Genomic DNA, 14,812 nt, shown 5'->3' with positions numbered 1-14,812 from the left:
AACAAGGCAAATGCCGCAAGAAAGACGCAGTTCCATAGGCTGGGTCCAGGTGGCTATGCGGTGGGATTGCCTAAGTGGGATAAGTCTGAACAAGAGATGGAGGGTGCAGGGGTCACTCCGATTACTAGGAGCTGGCCCCCCAGGTGCAGAACTTGGTTCTATGCGCATGGGGGGGGGGGGTTGGACCCGAAGACAAGCCTGGTTTCAAAGAAGGCAAGTCTAAAAGGAGCCGAACAAAAGATACTTGACGCAATAGAAGAAGCTCGAGCGGGGGTGTTCACGCCCAACAGAGAGAACGACGAGCTTACGCGCGCCCTGGGAAATCCTGAACACCCGGGAAGAACACGAGGCATGGGCGTTATTTCCTGGTATGAGGGCTTTTTGGACTGGAATGACGACTACAGGTCCCGTGCAAGAAAGAAGATGGAGGAGGAGAAGAAGAGGAAGCTGGAGGAGGAGCAGAGGAAGCAGGACGCAGAACGCCTTCAAGGCCTAGAAGCAAGGCACGCGGACCTGGCACTCAAATTCCAGCAGCAGCAGCAGCAGATCGACTCACTTAGCTAGGAAAGGGGGTCTCAGTAGCGGCAGCAGCAAGCGGATGATCGTCCAGCATTGGATAGCACCGTCCCATCCATGCCGAGAAGCAGCGTTGGTTCTGCCCCGGGCGACAAACTGCTGGATACATACCCTGTGGATGACATCATAGAGAACACTAACTGTGAGCTACACTCCAAAATGAAGAACATATCCATGAAGGTGGCGGACGGCATTGCTTTTCCAGTGACCCCCGAAGCAACCTACCATTGCATCCCGATTACAGAGGGCTATGCTCGTGTCATGTTTGATGAAGTGGTGGACCCATATTCGGGGCTAACGCTTGACATTCCTGGAGGTGAAGACGAGCGCACACTGGGAGAGGCCATACATCGTATCATCCTATGGAGAAAGGATTGCATCATCTTTTGAAGTCCACCGACACCGCGTCGTCTGCCGACTCCTCGAAGTCCGCCACCGAGTCAGCAGACTCCCGCTCCTCCAAGTCCACGAACGCGTGAGATGACTCCTCCTTGAAGTCGCCACCTCCTCCGCCGGTTTCAAGTCCGGCACCGTGTCAGGCCACACCTCCTGCTTCAAGTCCGGCACATCGTCAGGCCACTTCTCCTGGTCCAACTCCACGTCAGCCGTCTCCGCCGTCTCCGCCGTCTCAGCAATCACAAAAGAGACATGACGCAGCTTTGGTGTGTAGCGGTACGAGTCGAGGTAGTTCAGGAAGTATAGGCGGAGACAAGCGATATAAATATGGTCCAAGCCTCGCTCCTCTTCGTCAGAGGCCTTACGACATGACCGAGGAGCAAAACGCAGCCATAGTGCTGGCCCAAGTGGACGCCCATTTTGGACCGAAACCGGCACCGCCGCCAAAGGAGAAAGTGCCTCAGAAAACGATTGACCACTTCATTCATATGGCTAGAGCACCAGCTCCCAAGCCTGTTGACTCAGACTATGAGCGTCAAATCAGGAAGCTACATCGAGCACGGCTACAGAAGGAAGCGAGCTCGAGCTCGAGCCAACAAGCAGCTGGCAAAAAATGCGGGAAAACCGTTCCCCAGCTGGGCGATGTGGTAATAACGGAGGAGCATATCATGCAGGCTGAAATGCTCAAGATCTCTGTTGGACAACTCCTTGAAATCGAGCCCATGTCTCCGCTTAAAGAATCGGAAATAAAATGGAAATATGCCTGGGGCCAACCTTTGGTCCATCCAGACAAGGTCAAGGACCTCCCAACGAGAATGTATGAATTGCATCAATGGTACATGAACATGACCAAGATTTCCAATCGAGTGTCCCTCATGGTGAATGTCAAGAAGGAGCATTATTACCATGAGAAAGCTCTGTTCATTGAGTATACAGAACTTTTTCAGTTATACAATCAAGATGCACTCGACAAGTCTATCGTCAGTTGCTATTGTCTGTAAGTGATTTCTTTCTGTAATTTAAGTCTCAAGCTAATTATGTAGTGATAATTTTGATCAATCATTACATGTAATTATCCTCACTACATTCTTTTCTATGGTATTATATGCAGGATGAAGATGTATGAAATGAAAAAATCTGGACGCTATGGCATTGGGTTCATTGACCCAAATACCATTAATGAGTACATATGGAAGCTTCCAGTTTATCAAGCAAATGTAGAGGAAAGCATGCTAGAGTTCTTGAAGCGCCTCAATACCAATGAATATATATTACTTCCTTACAACTTCTCATGAGTCACACTGTCTTGTACTATAAATTCTGTTTTTCTTTGCCGGCTTAATTAAGACATGCAAACGTGTGCGCATGCAGTTGACACTGGATCTTGTTAGACATTAAAGTTGAGGAAGGAAAAGTTGAATTACTGGACTCACTAACTAAAGAAGATAAGGACTACACCATCGTGAAGGGGATAGTCAACAGGTAATTTCAATCATTATTAACTATATTTTGGCCTATTATTAGTTCGTCATTTCCTGATAGGAACTATTTAATAGCCCCTTTATTAATTTTCTTTGCTGGCGGGCAGGGCATGGGCAAAGTTCATCAAGGTGACTCCAGGCAAATGGGCAAAAAAGTTGTTTTGGCATCGACCAAAGGTAAGTAATTAAGTAGTACTAGCTAGCTACCATCTCTTCAATTCTTGTTTCAATATCATTAATCAATTATCATGCTTGATTAATCATTATCTGATTCAATTCCATTCTCGTAAAGGCCCTGAAGCAGGCGTCGGGGAATAATCTGTGTGCATTCTACGTTTGCGAGAACATTCGCATGATGGCGTCCGAAAGGGGCAGATCTGATAGACAGGACTGGGTACGTTTGTCAGAACACTATTCACACCATTATCAATATCTAGTCACACAACTAATACATATGCATATTGATCTCCTTCTTAACAGTTCAGAGAGGTGCGGGATAAGCTCCTACCATCGGACCGCATACTAACACTTCAAGAGGAAATAACCGGATTTTTGCTCGACCAGGTCATAAATCCCAAAGGAGAATACTATTACCCGCTACCGCCCCTATGAACCACTTGTCATTGCTCCGGAGGCACCAAGGCAACACATGTAGGAGAAATTGTATATGTATATACATGTGTATGTGTGAATAATGGTGTTGGTTGTGAGACATATATATATATATATATATATATATATATATATATATATATATATATATATATATGCGGTTCTATACGTACGAGAAAATCTATTTATATATATGCATAACGTGTACAATTTGTAGTATCGTGCTCGTGCCACGTATTCGCACTTTAGCGCCGGTTCGTGACGAACCGGTACTAAAGGGGGGGACCTTTAGTCCTCACTCTTTAGTGCCGGTTGGAGAACCGACACTAAAGGCCGTTACGAACCGGCACTAAAGGCCGGTTCTGCACTAGTGCCAAACCCTCCGGAGAAAGTTGGAGACCTTATATCACAAGTGGACAGAACTTGGCACGAGCAAGCATTGACTGAACATTTGCTTCCGATGGATGCTGACATAGTGCGCCAAATCCCGCTCAGCCACACAGATCAATGTGATTTCTATGCATGGCCATGTGAGAAATCAGGAGTGTTCTCTGTTCGTTCTTGCTACAAGATGGTGATGGAGACAAAAATGAGGCGGGAGAAGTGGCTTACTGGAGGAACCGATCCGTCAAACACTTTTCAGCAGGAGAGTAATTGGAAGAAGCTTTGGGGTATCCAGGTTCCCGCCAAGCTCCGTATTTTTGCATGGCGCCTAGCTCGGGCGTCCCTGCCGACTGGCCAAGAGAGACAACGTCGCCACATGTCAAAGGAGGTCGTATGTCCGATCTGCCAAGCTGCATGCGATACTTGGAGACATGCCCTCCTAGACTGTAATATGTCGAAGAGCGTGTGGTCCCTCCGAGACGATGATGATGATTCACTGCTACCTGTATACGGCGATGAGACGTCTGATCCGAAGCTATGGCTGCATGGTCTCTGTAACACGTTGAGCCAAGACAGGTTTGTTGCTGTTCTTACCACCCTATGGGCGATATGGTGGGCGCGCCGCAAGGCCATTCATGAGCAGGAATTTCAAAGCCCACTGTCCACGCATTTGTTCATTGAACACTATTTACAAGATTGAGAGAACTGCCGGCCAAGAAGCAAAAGATCAAGAACACTAGTGGAGTTGCTAGTACATCAGCGCCTAGATGGATACAGCCTTCACCAGGAGAGACCAAACTGAATGCTGACGGGGCTGTGGCCAAGTCATCAAATATTGGTGCCGTGGGTGTGATCTGTCGCAACGCAGAGGGACAGTTTCTTGGCGCTTCTGCACTGGTCTTCAAGGGAGTAACCGAGCCTGCAACGCTTGAGGCTTATGCATGTAGAAATGCTCTAGCTTTGGCAGAAGATATGGTCGTCACCAAAGTGCGTATAGCATCCGACTGTCTGAGAGTCATCAACGACCTGAAAAGCCAAATGCACCGAGGAGAATATTGCATGATCTTAAATGATATACATGAGACGAAGTCGAGTTTCCTTAGTTGTGAGTTCGTTCACGAGCAACGCGCTAGTAATAGCGAGGCACATAATTTAGCGAGGATGGCCACTACCTTAGATATCGGCCGTCATGTGTGGCTCAACGGTCCTCTGGACCACCTTTGTATTCCCCAAAACATTATGATATGAAATAAAGCGTGTTGTTCTTATCAAAAAAAAAAATGGATCGTCCTGTTGGGCTACGTTACTGCGACTCGCCACGCCGCTGACAATGGCCGGGAATCCCCTATTTGCCTCGTTGCGTCGAACTATCGACGCAACGCACAGAGCTGCCGATCGAAGCGCTCAAGTGGGCCGGCCCGTGGCACTTTCCGGTTTTGGGAACCCTCTAGAGTTTCCCAGCCGGGTTTTCTGGTTTTGGGAAACTTCTAGAAGGTTCCTTGAACCTTTTTTTCTTTTGTCGATTTTTCTGTTTCTTTTTTTTCTCTTTTTTCTTTCTTTTCTTTTCCTTTTCTATTTCTTTTTTTTTGTTTCCTTTACATTTCAAGTCAATTTTTTAAAAACAAATCAGGTTTCAAATTTACTTCCGAAACTGAAAAAATGTTCGTACTTTTAAAATATTTTCAATTTTCTAAAAACTGTCGTGCTTTCAAAAATTGTTCACAAATTAAAATAATGTTTGCATTTTCAAAAAATTGTTCGGGCATTCCAAAAATTGTTCTCATTCTCCAAAAATTGTTCGGAATGTTTTTGTTCATATTTTTGGAACTTTTCAAATAATGACCGGGATTTAAAAAAATGTTCATGTTTTCAAAAATCGTTCATGTTTCCAAATTTTGTTCACGTAAAAAAATGTTCATGTTTCAATTTGTTTTGGAATTTTTAAAATTGTTCTCCGTTTCTAACTTTGGTCTAAAATAAAAAATATGTTCATGATTTGAAAAATTGTTCCCATTTTGAATTTTTGTTCATAAATTCAGAATATATATATATTTTGAATTTTGTTCAAAATTCATAAAATATACTTTCATTTTCTATTTTGTTAAAAAAAATCAAAGTTTGTTCAGATTTTCAAAAAATGTTCCTCTTATGAAAATTTGTTTAAAAATTCAGCCTTTAAATCTTGTTCAAAAACCCAAAAAACGCAATTCAAAATCACTTCCCGTTTCCAAAAAAATCACAAATTCAAAAATGTTCACATGGTTAAATTTTGTTCTCAAATTAAAAAATGTTTGGGAATTTCAAGAATATTCATATTTACAAATATTGTTCACAAATTCAAAAACTACTTTCCTTACCAAATTTGTTCACATATTCAGAAAATATTTATGTCTCAAAATTGGTTTACAAATTCAAACAATGTTTGCATGTTTCTTTTTGTTCACAAATTATAGAAAGTCTGCAGATTTCAAAAAATATTCTTGTTTCCAAAATTTGTCACATATTCAAAAAATGCTACAGTTTTCAAAATTTATGCACATATTAGAAAACTATTCATGTTTTTAAAATGAATTCACAAATTAAAAAATGCTCGAGGTTTGTAAAAACAATTGTTTGTAATTGTGAAAAATGTTCACTTTTTTAGTTTTGTTATTGCTTTTTCAATAAATGCTTTGTGTTTACAAGAAGTAGTTCATAATTTCGAAAAATGTTCTCATATTCAATTTTATTTTCCTTTTTTTGTTTCGCAAATAACGTTTTTGTTCCAAAAAAAATTTCCTTTTTCAAAATCACGTTGTACAAAATGAGAATAACTGGATTTGCGTGGGAAGTTGTACCATATACCTGAAATTAACTGCACATCCCACACATAGCAAACCTTGTATAATTGCTATTATATATTTTTCTCTCTTTGTGTGTCCTTTACCTTTTGGAATTAAGGGAGTTCTTATCATTTGGAATTTCTTTTGGAAAATCGAAGATTCAGTCTACCTTGTCCCTGCGGGCTGACCCTGTGTTGCCGGTGCCCTCACGGCGTTGCCATGGTACAACGACGGATTCATACTTCTACGTACCTGAAAATTTATGATGTGCGGTTCATACAGGTGTACATAACACACACACACACACACACACACACACACACACACACACACACACACACACAAAATGCAAATTTAGTTGTCATAGTGCTAAAATTGTATATGTTGTGCTATCGTCTTGTTAAAATTGATCAATTTGAATTATAGTTCCTTATGAGGCAAAGGAAAACAATGGATTCTTATTAAAAACACAATTTATTCTTGTAGGAACACTTGGAAAACATGGCGCATTATTGTTTTTAACTACGTTCTGTTCAGTACACCTTTTGCAGAAATTCGCATGGGCTGGTTCCATTACTCGTTGTTTTGCCTTCTGAAGCTCATGTGCAGTTTGATGCCTCCTTTGTTTCAGCTATTTTGTTGATACTTGAATACATGTTGGGTCGGTGTTGTTGTGCACGGATATATTTTGTTGTTTGCAATTGTACTGCAGCCTCGTTGGAATTTCTTTCCATAAGCTCTAGAAAGAGAGCTGCTATGCACACGGCATTTTTGTAACGATGCATCAACGATGCTCCACATCCAGCCATTCAACCGTAGAATGAAGTGCTCCACATCCATCTGATTGTGAACCGTGCATGCATCGTGCGTGGAGCGTCGTCTGTTTAGTAGTTTCGCTGTAGAAATGAGTTTGAGCTTCAGTTGACAGATCTATTTAAGTTACTGACTCTTACTCTGGCTCTATTTCCTGCTTTCAGACAATGCTGGAATACTTCAATTGTTGCACCTATGTTTAGGAGCTCTCTGCTACGGTGGGAAGATTACTCTGTGTTCACCTGTTGTGTTTACCAAGATATGTGTGACAATCCTGTTATGTTTCATCAGCATTGTTTGTGCCTATCAAGCCATAATCATGTACCCCAAAAACATCCAAGAAGGTCAGTAAGACATGAGCAGCAAATCAATGCCGCGACAGAAATTCCCGAAGGGTCTCAACTTCCAAGAGTGCAGGGCAGTACCTGTCAACTGGACCCCGGTGCACAACAATGCGCCATGTGCCGACTCACCGAGTCACCAGCGAAATAGATAGGCAATAGACATTCACCATGCCAAAATGGTAAATGGTTCATGCGAGACACGGGCAAGAGAAGAACGCAAAAAACATATTCATATTTACCCATGAGAACAAGGATACCCAGAGATCAATGAGACACACCACGATATGACACTAGGCGACCTGTGCTACGATGGACTATGATGTGTGGTGTAGTACTTGTGTTGTGAACTGGACTACGATGCACAGTAACATCATTATGCGGACTCACCAAGTCACAGCGAAATAAATACGCAACATTGACCAGGACAAAATGATATAGTTCATGAGACCCTGTCAAGAAAACAATGTCACAAATATATTTACCATGAGCAGTTGACCCACCACAACATTAACACTACACGACCCGGGCATGTCGACCAACACGACGTCGTCAGCAGTTGACGCAGTCGATTTCATGAACTCCGCTCTGCACATAGTAAGCAACACAAAGCGCGACCAAGATCATGACGGGGATCAGCAGCCTTAGCACGAGCCAGAGCTTGCTGCCATCGGTCGTGAAGAAAGGCGCCAGAGGCCACAGGCTGCGCGGCTTCTTGCTTGGCCCCTGGCTACTCCCGCAGCCCTCCTGGAAGCACCAAATAACAATGAACCAACTGTAAAAACGACGGCCAGAGTAGTCTCCTAGTGACAAAGTGGCGCAAACGGTTTGTGGAAATAGGAAACTCACATCATCTTCCAGCTTGCTCAGCTTGTTGATCATGTTGCCGTAGAATTTGGCATCCCTCCTCTCGTACTCCTTGACCTTCTCCTTTAACCTCCGATAACCCATCTTTACGTCCCTGGGAAAACACAAGGAACGTTAATTACTTCTCCCAACAACCAGGATTCTTGGTCACCGGTGATCAAATAAAATATGGTCAGTGTCATAACATTCCATATAACAACATTAGCTACCCAGCCTAATGAGCTAGACCCTCACGACAGGATTTCTTCAAGTTAACATGAGATTCAGTGTTTTTCTAGATACTAGACTACACTAGTACATCAAGACTCGACCGTATCCTGTGGCACTAAGACTAACCTGTTCTCTGGATCTATTTCAAGTGCTCTCTTGATATCCACCTCTGCCAAATCAAAATCAACAAGATGCATGTGTGCCTGCGCCCTTCTGTACAAGGCCTTCACGTTTGTGCTGTCAATTTCCAGGACCTGATCATAATAATTTATAGTCAGCCCTGATAACATCTCTTATGATAACTATATACACTCAACTAGATGTTTCAGTTTCCGTGTATCATAATTACCTTGGTACACAGTTCCTTCGCTTCCTTGTAGTCTTTAAGTTTCAGTTTGCATGCTGCCTTGTTGAGCTTGCAGCTCACCTTGAGTGGTTTGGACAGCTGTTTCTCTTCTTCACTGAAGGAGCTTTCATACTCTATGAAATCCAAAGCCTAATAAAGGGCACAACATACTAAGGGTCAGAATTTGTTTAATGCAAGGCATCCACACTGCAAAAGGTTATGTTACGCGATAGGTTTTAAACTATAACCTTTCCATATCGCTTAGAAGCCCTAGCATACTTGCCCATCTTAAACCACACATTCCCTTCATCTTTTTTCTTAGCAGCCGCTTCGATCTTCTCAGCATTATCCTTTAACTCCCATGATTCCTTCTCCTGCACAACATGACATGCAAGATTTCAATTTCACAAGTGACTAATAATTATCAGTCATACACAGTCTGACGTTAGGACCCTACCTTATCAAAGGACACAAGTTCAACGTCATAATAAACAGTTGTGTTAGGAGGAACAATAGCTAGATCTTGCTTGGTTTCATCTGATCCAAATGCATGCTCTGGGGGAATAGTCACAAAGGCAATTTCTCCTCTCTTCATGCTAAGCACTGCTGCGTCAAGCCCTTGAATCACCTGATCCTCATCAGTCTTGAACTCGAATGGCTCTTGACCATCATGACCTTTCTTGACAAATATTGTACCATCATCCAACTTCCCAATAAGTTTCACTGTAGAGTAACATTGCTACACTTAATTAAAAAAAACATGACAGGAGTACCATTCCAAGATTATCATGGAAAAGAACATTCAAATTATACCTTTGACAGTTGAACAATCTTTGGGACGATCATAGCCTTCACCCTCCTGGAGGATCTTCTTCAGGATTGTCTTGTCATTACCTATTTCCGCAACAGTCTTCCAGGACACCAACTGAAGATCAATGTGCAACATAGCATTAGGGGGAACTGCAGCTTCGTCTCTAGAGGCTGGCCTGCCTTGCTCACCAAAGCCATCTGTTCACAGCACGTGACGGATATTAACTACACTACAGAGAAGAGTCCATATTTACATTAATATAAACTCACATTGTGGTTTGACAGTAAGGAGGGCCTTCTCATTCTTCTTCATTGTCTTGACAGCCTTCGATATAGCAGGGCAGAAATGCCCTGAAAAAGAAAATATTCCTAGTAAGAAGATGCATTCCAAACCTAAAATTACAATGCAAATGTTCAAAAATGGCAAACGCTATACCTTCTTTCACAGTGAACTCAATACCATCAGATTTTGTAATAAGAGTCCCATCCTCAAGCCTTGCCTCATATTTAACTGCACCAAGTAAGTGAATAAAACCCTGACGCTCACTGGAAAAGCATTAAGGCACAACTGCAACGAGCAAGGTATGGTACCAAAAACTTCATCACGGTCTTTGGGATTCTCCCACTTCTCGCCTTCAGCTAGTATCTTCTTAAAGATGCTGCTATCTTTGCAAATGTCCTTGACACTTGCCCATGAGAGAAGCTCAACATCAAACTGCAGCTTCGCATTTGGAGGGATGACTGGAGGGGAGCCATCCTCACCATATGCAAGCTCTGGTGGGATGGTGAAAATAGCATTCTCGCCCCTCTTCATTGTTTTGATGCCCAAATCCCATCCCTTTATAACTTGGCCTGCAATTAGAGGTTCACGACAGCATTTCACTTAGAAACACTTGCTTATCGACGGAAGCCTAGAAATTTACAATTTAAAAACACACATGTTTGTTGTTTGGCTTCTAAAATGATGTTTAAATTACACTTTGTAGTTACTAGAAGAAGATGACTCAGAGCGAACAAGTCTTATGAAATATACAGCCACATAAGCACAAAAATAGGAAACTTGAGCTATGCTTTCTGTACAACTAGCAGCCCCATGACACAAACAACACTTCTTGTTTCTTCAGCTACTATGGTGGCCTTTGTTTGAGCTACAGCTACTGATTCTCGGATTGTAGGCCTCATCAAATCTAAATCTCAAACAAACACACAAATTATCACCTTAGATTCCTAGAATCAGTTTTAGAAAATGAACTACCACGGTTGTCGAAGCCGAAGCTATGAATTTGGTGATTCTGGTGATTCCCGAGCGGCCACATACGCAACTTAAAGTCTAGCCCAAGTTCTGCTAGTTATTACAACAGGAATGCCACTCCACCCACGACCCAAATCTCCCCACGACATGCTTCTCCTCCCCTTCGTTATTTTAAACCGAACGAAAACAGAGAGAGAAAGGGCGATGCGGGGCTCTCTCTAGGTTCCGGCGCCATCACGTTCGCCGCCAGCTCCAAAATGAGCGGATCCGGCGCTGCAAACTTCGCCCCTCCCCGCATTCTGGCCCGTGAGCCCCGCCTCTGCCGCTGTCAAGCAGCTCCGCCTGCGCCACGCTGGGGCCGCTGTCACTGCATACGCCGCCCCAAGGTCTCCCTGCACCGCACGCGCGCCTCCACGTACACTGGCGGAGCTTAGTGTAACTTGGGGGGGGGGGGGGCAGTTTTGCACATTTAAGAAATTTTATCAGAGAGAGCATAGATTAGAGATACTATTGTATTTTGTCCCATACAAAATTCAGATTTGGTGAGGTCTCCCTGCACCGTACGAGGTCTCCCCGCAGCCAGCTTTGTCAAGCTCCGCCACTGCCCACGTACCCACACACAATATATGTTCAGAATTGTTCCATCCAACTCAAAGCAAGTTAGGCTTGACAGAAAACAGGGCTTTGGCATGAGGATAAGCTAAAGCGAAGAAGACAAATAACAATTACCGACCTTAATGTAACAAACACAACCGTCCAGCTTAAGAAAAAGAGACAGAAAGAAGTTGAAACAGCTAGGCTTCATTTCAACCGTGATAACCTGTGCTTATCTTTGAAACTGTTGTGGAAATGATTCTATATAGTAACTAGAGATCCTATTATTTCTCCATCCGGGAAAGTAAGGTGCATTTAGTTTGGTTATAAGACAAGCCTTGGACGAACAACTAACAACTCTTATCAATATTCGGTTTATGTGACACAGAATCGCACAATTCGTTACTTCAAAATAGGGATGAAATGCAAACGAGCACATTTGGTTTCAAATCCAACAGATCTGGTGGTTCAGTAGTCACGATGGAGTGCGTGAAGCAGGGGTTGACCCAGGAAACAAAATTCAGATCATTCCCCACTCAAGCAGAATCACACTAAACTGGATCCTGACGAGCCCTGCCCCAGTCAGCGTCGTAGATGCCAGATTTGCTGCCAATCCGCCTGCAGCTGGTTGTAAACTTGTACTCCTACTATCAGATTTCCGATCTAACCATCACAAAATTTCCGATCCTAACCATCTACGGCCAGAGCAGAAGAAACAGAGGAGGGGTTGACTGTGAGTGAGACTGAGAGCCGCGGCGGTACCTCGGCCGAGGGTGAACCGGAACGGGGCGCCGCGGTCCCGGCTGGAGTCGAACTTGGTGCCGTCCGCCAGCGTCCCCGTGTAGTGCACTGCGGCAGAAGTTGAAAACCAAGTCAACGCCCAAGTCAACCCAATCGAATTCGAACCCGTCCACGCCGGAGAAGCGGCGAGGACTAGGAGGGCGCGCTACCTTCGACCTCGTCGCCGGCGCCGGGGAGCTGCGAGCCCTCGCCCTCTCTGAGGAGCCTCTTCCGGAGCCCCTCCTTCCCGATCCCCCTCTCGTCCCCGGCCTTCATCGCCGCGACGGCGTACCCCTCGTCGACCTCCTCCTCCTCCTCCGCGGGGGCGCCGGCGTAGAGGCTCCTCATGGCCTCCTCGTCCTCGCCGTCGTAGCCGCCGGGCCCCGGGAAGCCGAGGCCGAGGAGGTCGTCCATTTCTGGATTCCGGCCGCGGGATGGGAGCTTCGAGAAGGGGTGTGTCTGCAGTGTGTGGTACGATGGGATGGGTGGATGCGCCGACGGCAGTTTTATTATTCGCCGCGTGCGAAAGTTCGAAGCGTTTGTTTTGGGTTTGGGGGGAGGGAGGGAGGCTGCGGGAGCGGTCTAGAGAGTTCTTGTCTCTTCACCGAATTCCTTTTTCACGTGCTTGATATAGGATATTATTATTAGGAGGATATCATATGTCTAATATAGTGTTATCCGATTTGCTATTTATTATCATGCAATTATTGAGGGGCAATTTTAGATCAATTGATTTCAGGAAGGCATTGCAATGCTCTGATGCCAGAGACAGGGGTGACCCGGGCGAGACCGAGCCGGGTGGCATCGGTTGTAGAGGCGAGAATGAGGGTTGACTGGTGCGGCTGGGTGTTTTTGTTTTCGCTATCACATGCACCAGTTAACCCTCATTCGTCTTGGATAGGGTCTCGTCGGAGGCAAGGTAAGGAAGAGAAATCGGGTCGGGGGGAGATAAATCAAGTGTTGCGGACTCGAGCCATGGAGAAAACAATTGTAGGAAGCAGAAGATGATTGACTTTACGTTCCTGATCCAACGAAGTTTTTTTTTTCGAGGACTTCAATAGGGATAAAATAGTTATTGTCATTGAGAAAATGAGTAGTAAAACAATTAAGAAAATTTTAATTTCTTTTCTGTGACAAACATTGTTGGACGTCTCAAATGCCTGCAAAAATTCATAACGAAATGACGTTTGTGGAAGTGTTGGCAAAAAAGAGAAAATCAATGCTCCAAAATGCTTTCGCAAATAGCTTTGCCGAAGCATCGATTTGTTTCTTCTTGTCAAGAACTATGTGAATGTCATTCCACAACGAAACTTTGCACACGGTTGAAACATTCGACAATGTTTGTCATACAAAAAAAATAAGTTTTTTAACCTTTTTTTGTATTTTACTATTCATCCGGTGCATTTGCACCCAAGAGCAGAAACTCCACTTCCGCTATTACTTTGCATTTACTCATGTTGCAATGGAGCATTTCCGGAGGTTAGAGCAAGTATAATAGGATGATGTAGGCGGGCCGTAAGCCTTGACATATTATATTTTGGATGAGTCGGAGAAGAGAGAGGAGGAGAGAGAAGGGAAGCGGGCTACTGATTAACAGCCGGCTGTAGCACGTATTTCTAGACATGTTGTGAGAGAGGAAGCACTAGTAGAAAAAGGGTCATTTGTCCTGATTCATAAGGGACTTTAGTCCCGGTTCTGGAATCGGGACTAAAGGGTCGTTACTAAAGCCTCCCCCCTTTAGTCCCGGTTCTTACACGAACCGGGACCAAAGGCCGTCCACATGGCCGCTGTCTGGAGCTCCACCTTTAGTCCCGGTTGTTATTTTTATGAAAAAAAATTAAATTTTTAAAATATTTTTCCAATTTAATCTCTAATCACCCCTCATCATTTCAAATCATCTAACTTCCCGGCCGGTCACTCATCCTCTCACTACTCCATCCTGAGCACGCTTAACTTTCGGGTTCTATTCCCGCTCGTTTCCAAGTCTGCACTTGTTGTTTTCCTGACAATAGCAAGATGTCAATCCTATTAACCCTCGGGAGTTTACCTTGAGCATGAAGTCACACGTTTCACTGTTTGAGTTTGAAACTATTATTCTAAAAAAATAATTATTTAGTAACACTAATATTTCTTTAATAAGTAGTTTGACCATAGTTTGACCACAGTTTGACCAGATTTGACCAAAATTCAAAAAATTGAAATAATTATTTAGTAACACTAATATTCTTGAATAATTATGTAGTAACACTAATATTTCTTAAATAAGTAGCTTGACCATAGTTTGACCAGATTTGACCAAAATTCTAAAAACTGTAATAATTATTTAGTAATACTAATATTATTGAAAAATTATTTAGTAACACTAATACTTCTTGAATAAGTAGTTTGACCAAAGTTTGACCTGATTTAACCAAAATTAAAAAAAAAGAATTTGAGCATAACTTTTTTCCCTTTTAGAATTTGAGGATTCTAAAAATTTGCAAACAGGCCGTATGCGGTCAAAATCGGATGTGGATTTCCGTGATGAA

The 14,812-nt window shown here is 43.5% G+C and overlaps 1 protein-coding gene across 1 annotated transcript; it reads right to left on the bottom strand.

The window, feature by feature from the left end:
* Positions 1-7,832: 7,832 nt before the first annotated feature.
* LOC123043318 (peptidyl-prolyl cis-trans isomerase FKBP62) lies at positions 7,833-12,784 on the bottom strand. The gene is made up of 12 exons (XM_044465735.1): positions 12,455-12,784; positions 12,267-12,353; positions 10,250-10,510; positions 10,095-10,169; positions 9,929-10,009; positions 9,662-9,856; positions 9,306-9,571; positions 9,097-9,222; positions 8,852-8,998; positions 8,629-8,756; positions 8,275-8,386; positions 7,833-8,172 (listed from the first exon to the last, which is right to left on the bottom strand). The coding sequence occupies exons 1-12, from the start codon at positions 12,696-12,698 to the stop codon at positions 7,978-7,980; spliced, it is 1,917 nt and encodes a 638-aa protein (XP_044321670.1). The 5' UTR covers positions 12,699-12,784; the 3' UTR covers positions 7,833-7,977.
* Positions 12,785-14,812: the final 2,028 nt, after the last annotated feature.

This window comes from Triticum aestivum, chromosome 2B (assembly GCF_018294505.1).
Source record: "Triticum aestivum cultivar Chinese Spring chromosome 2B, IWGSC CS RefSeq v2.1, whole genome shotgun sequence".
Taxonomy (NCBI): Eukaryota; Viridiplantae; Streptophyta; class Magnoliopsida; order Poales; family Poaceae; genus Triticum; species Triticum aestivum.
The sequence above is the reverse complement of the archived record's forward strand: the minus strand, read 5'-3'. Positions and strand labels throughout refer to the sequence as shown.

What these genes read in the sequence shown, in the direction of transcription:
- LOC123043318 (XM_044465735.1), bottom strand. Translation starts at nt 12,698, where the DNA reads ATGGACGACCTCCTCGGCCTCGGCTTCCCGGGGCCCGGCGGCTACGAC. An exon ending in CCGGTTCACCCTCGGCCGAG is followed by an intron (nt 10,511 to 12,266) that starts GTACCGCCGCGG and finishes CTCTAATTGCAG; the next exon opens with GCCAAGTTATAAAGGGATGG. An exon ending in CGAAGGAACTGTGTACCAAG is followed by an intron (nt 8,757 to 8,851) that starts GTAATTATGATA and finishes TATTATGATCAG; the next exon opens with GTCCTGGAAATTGACAGCAC.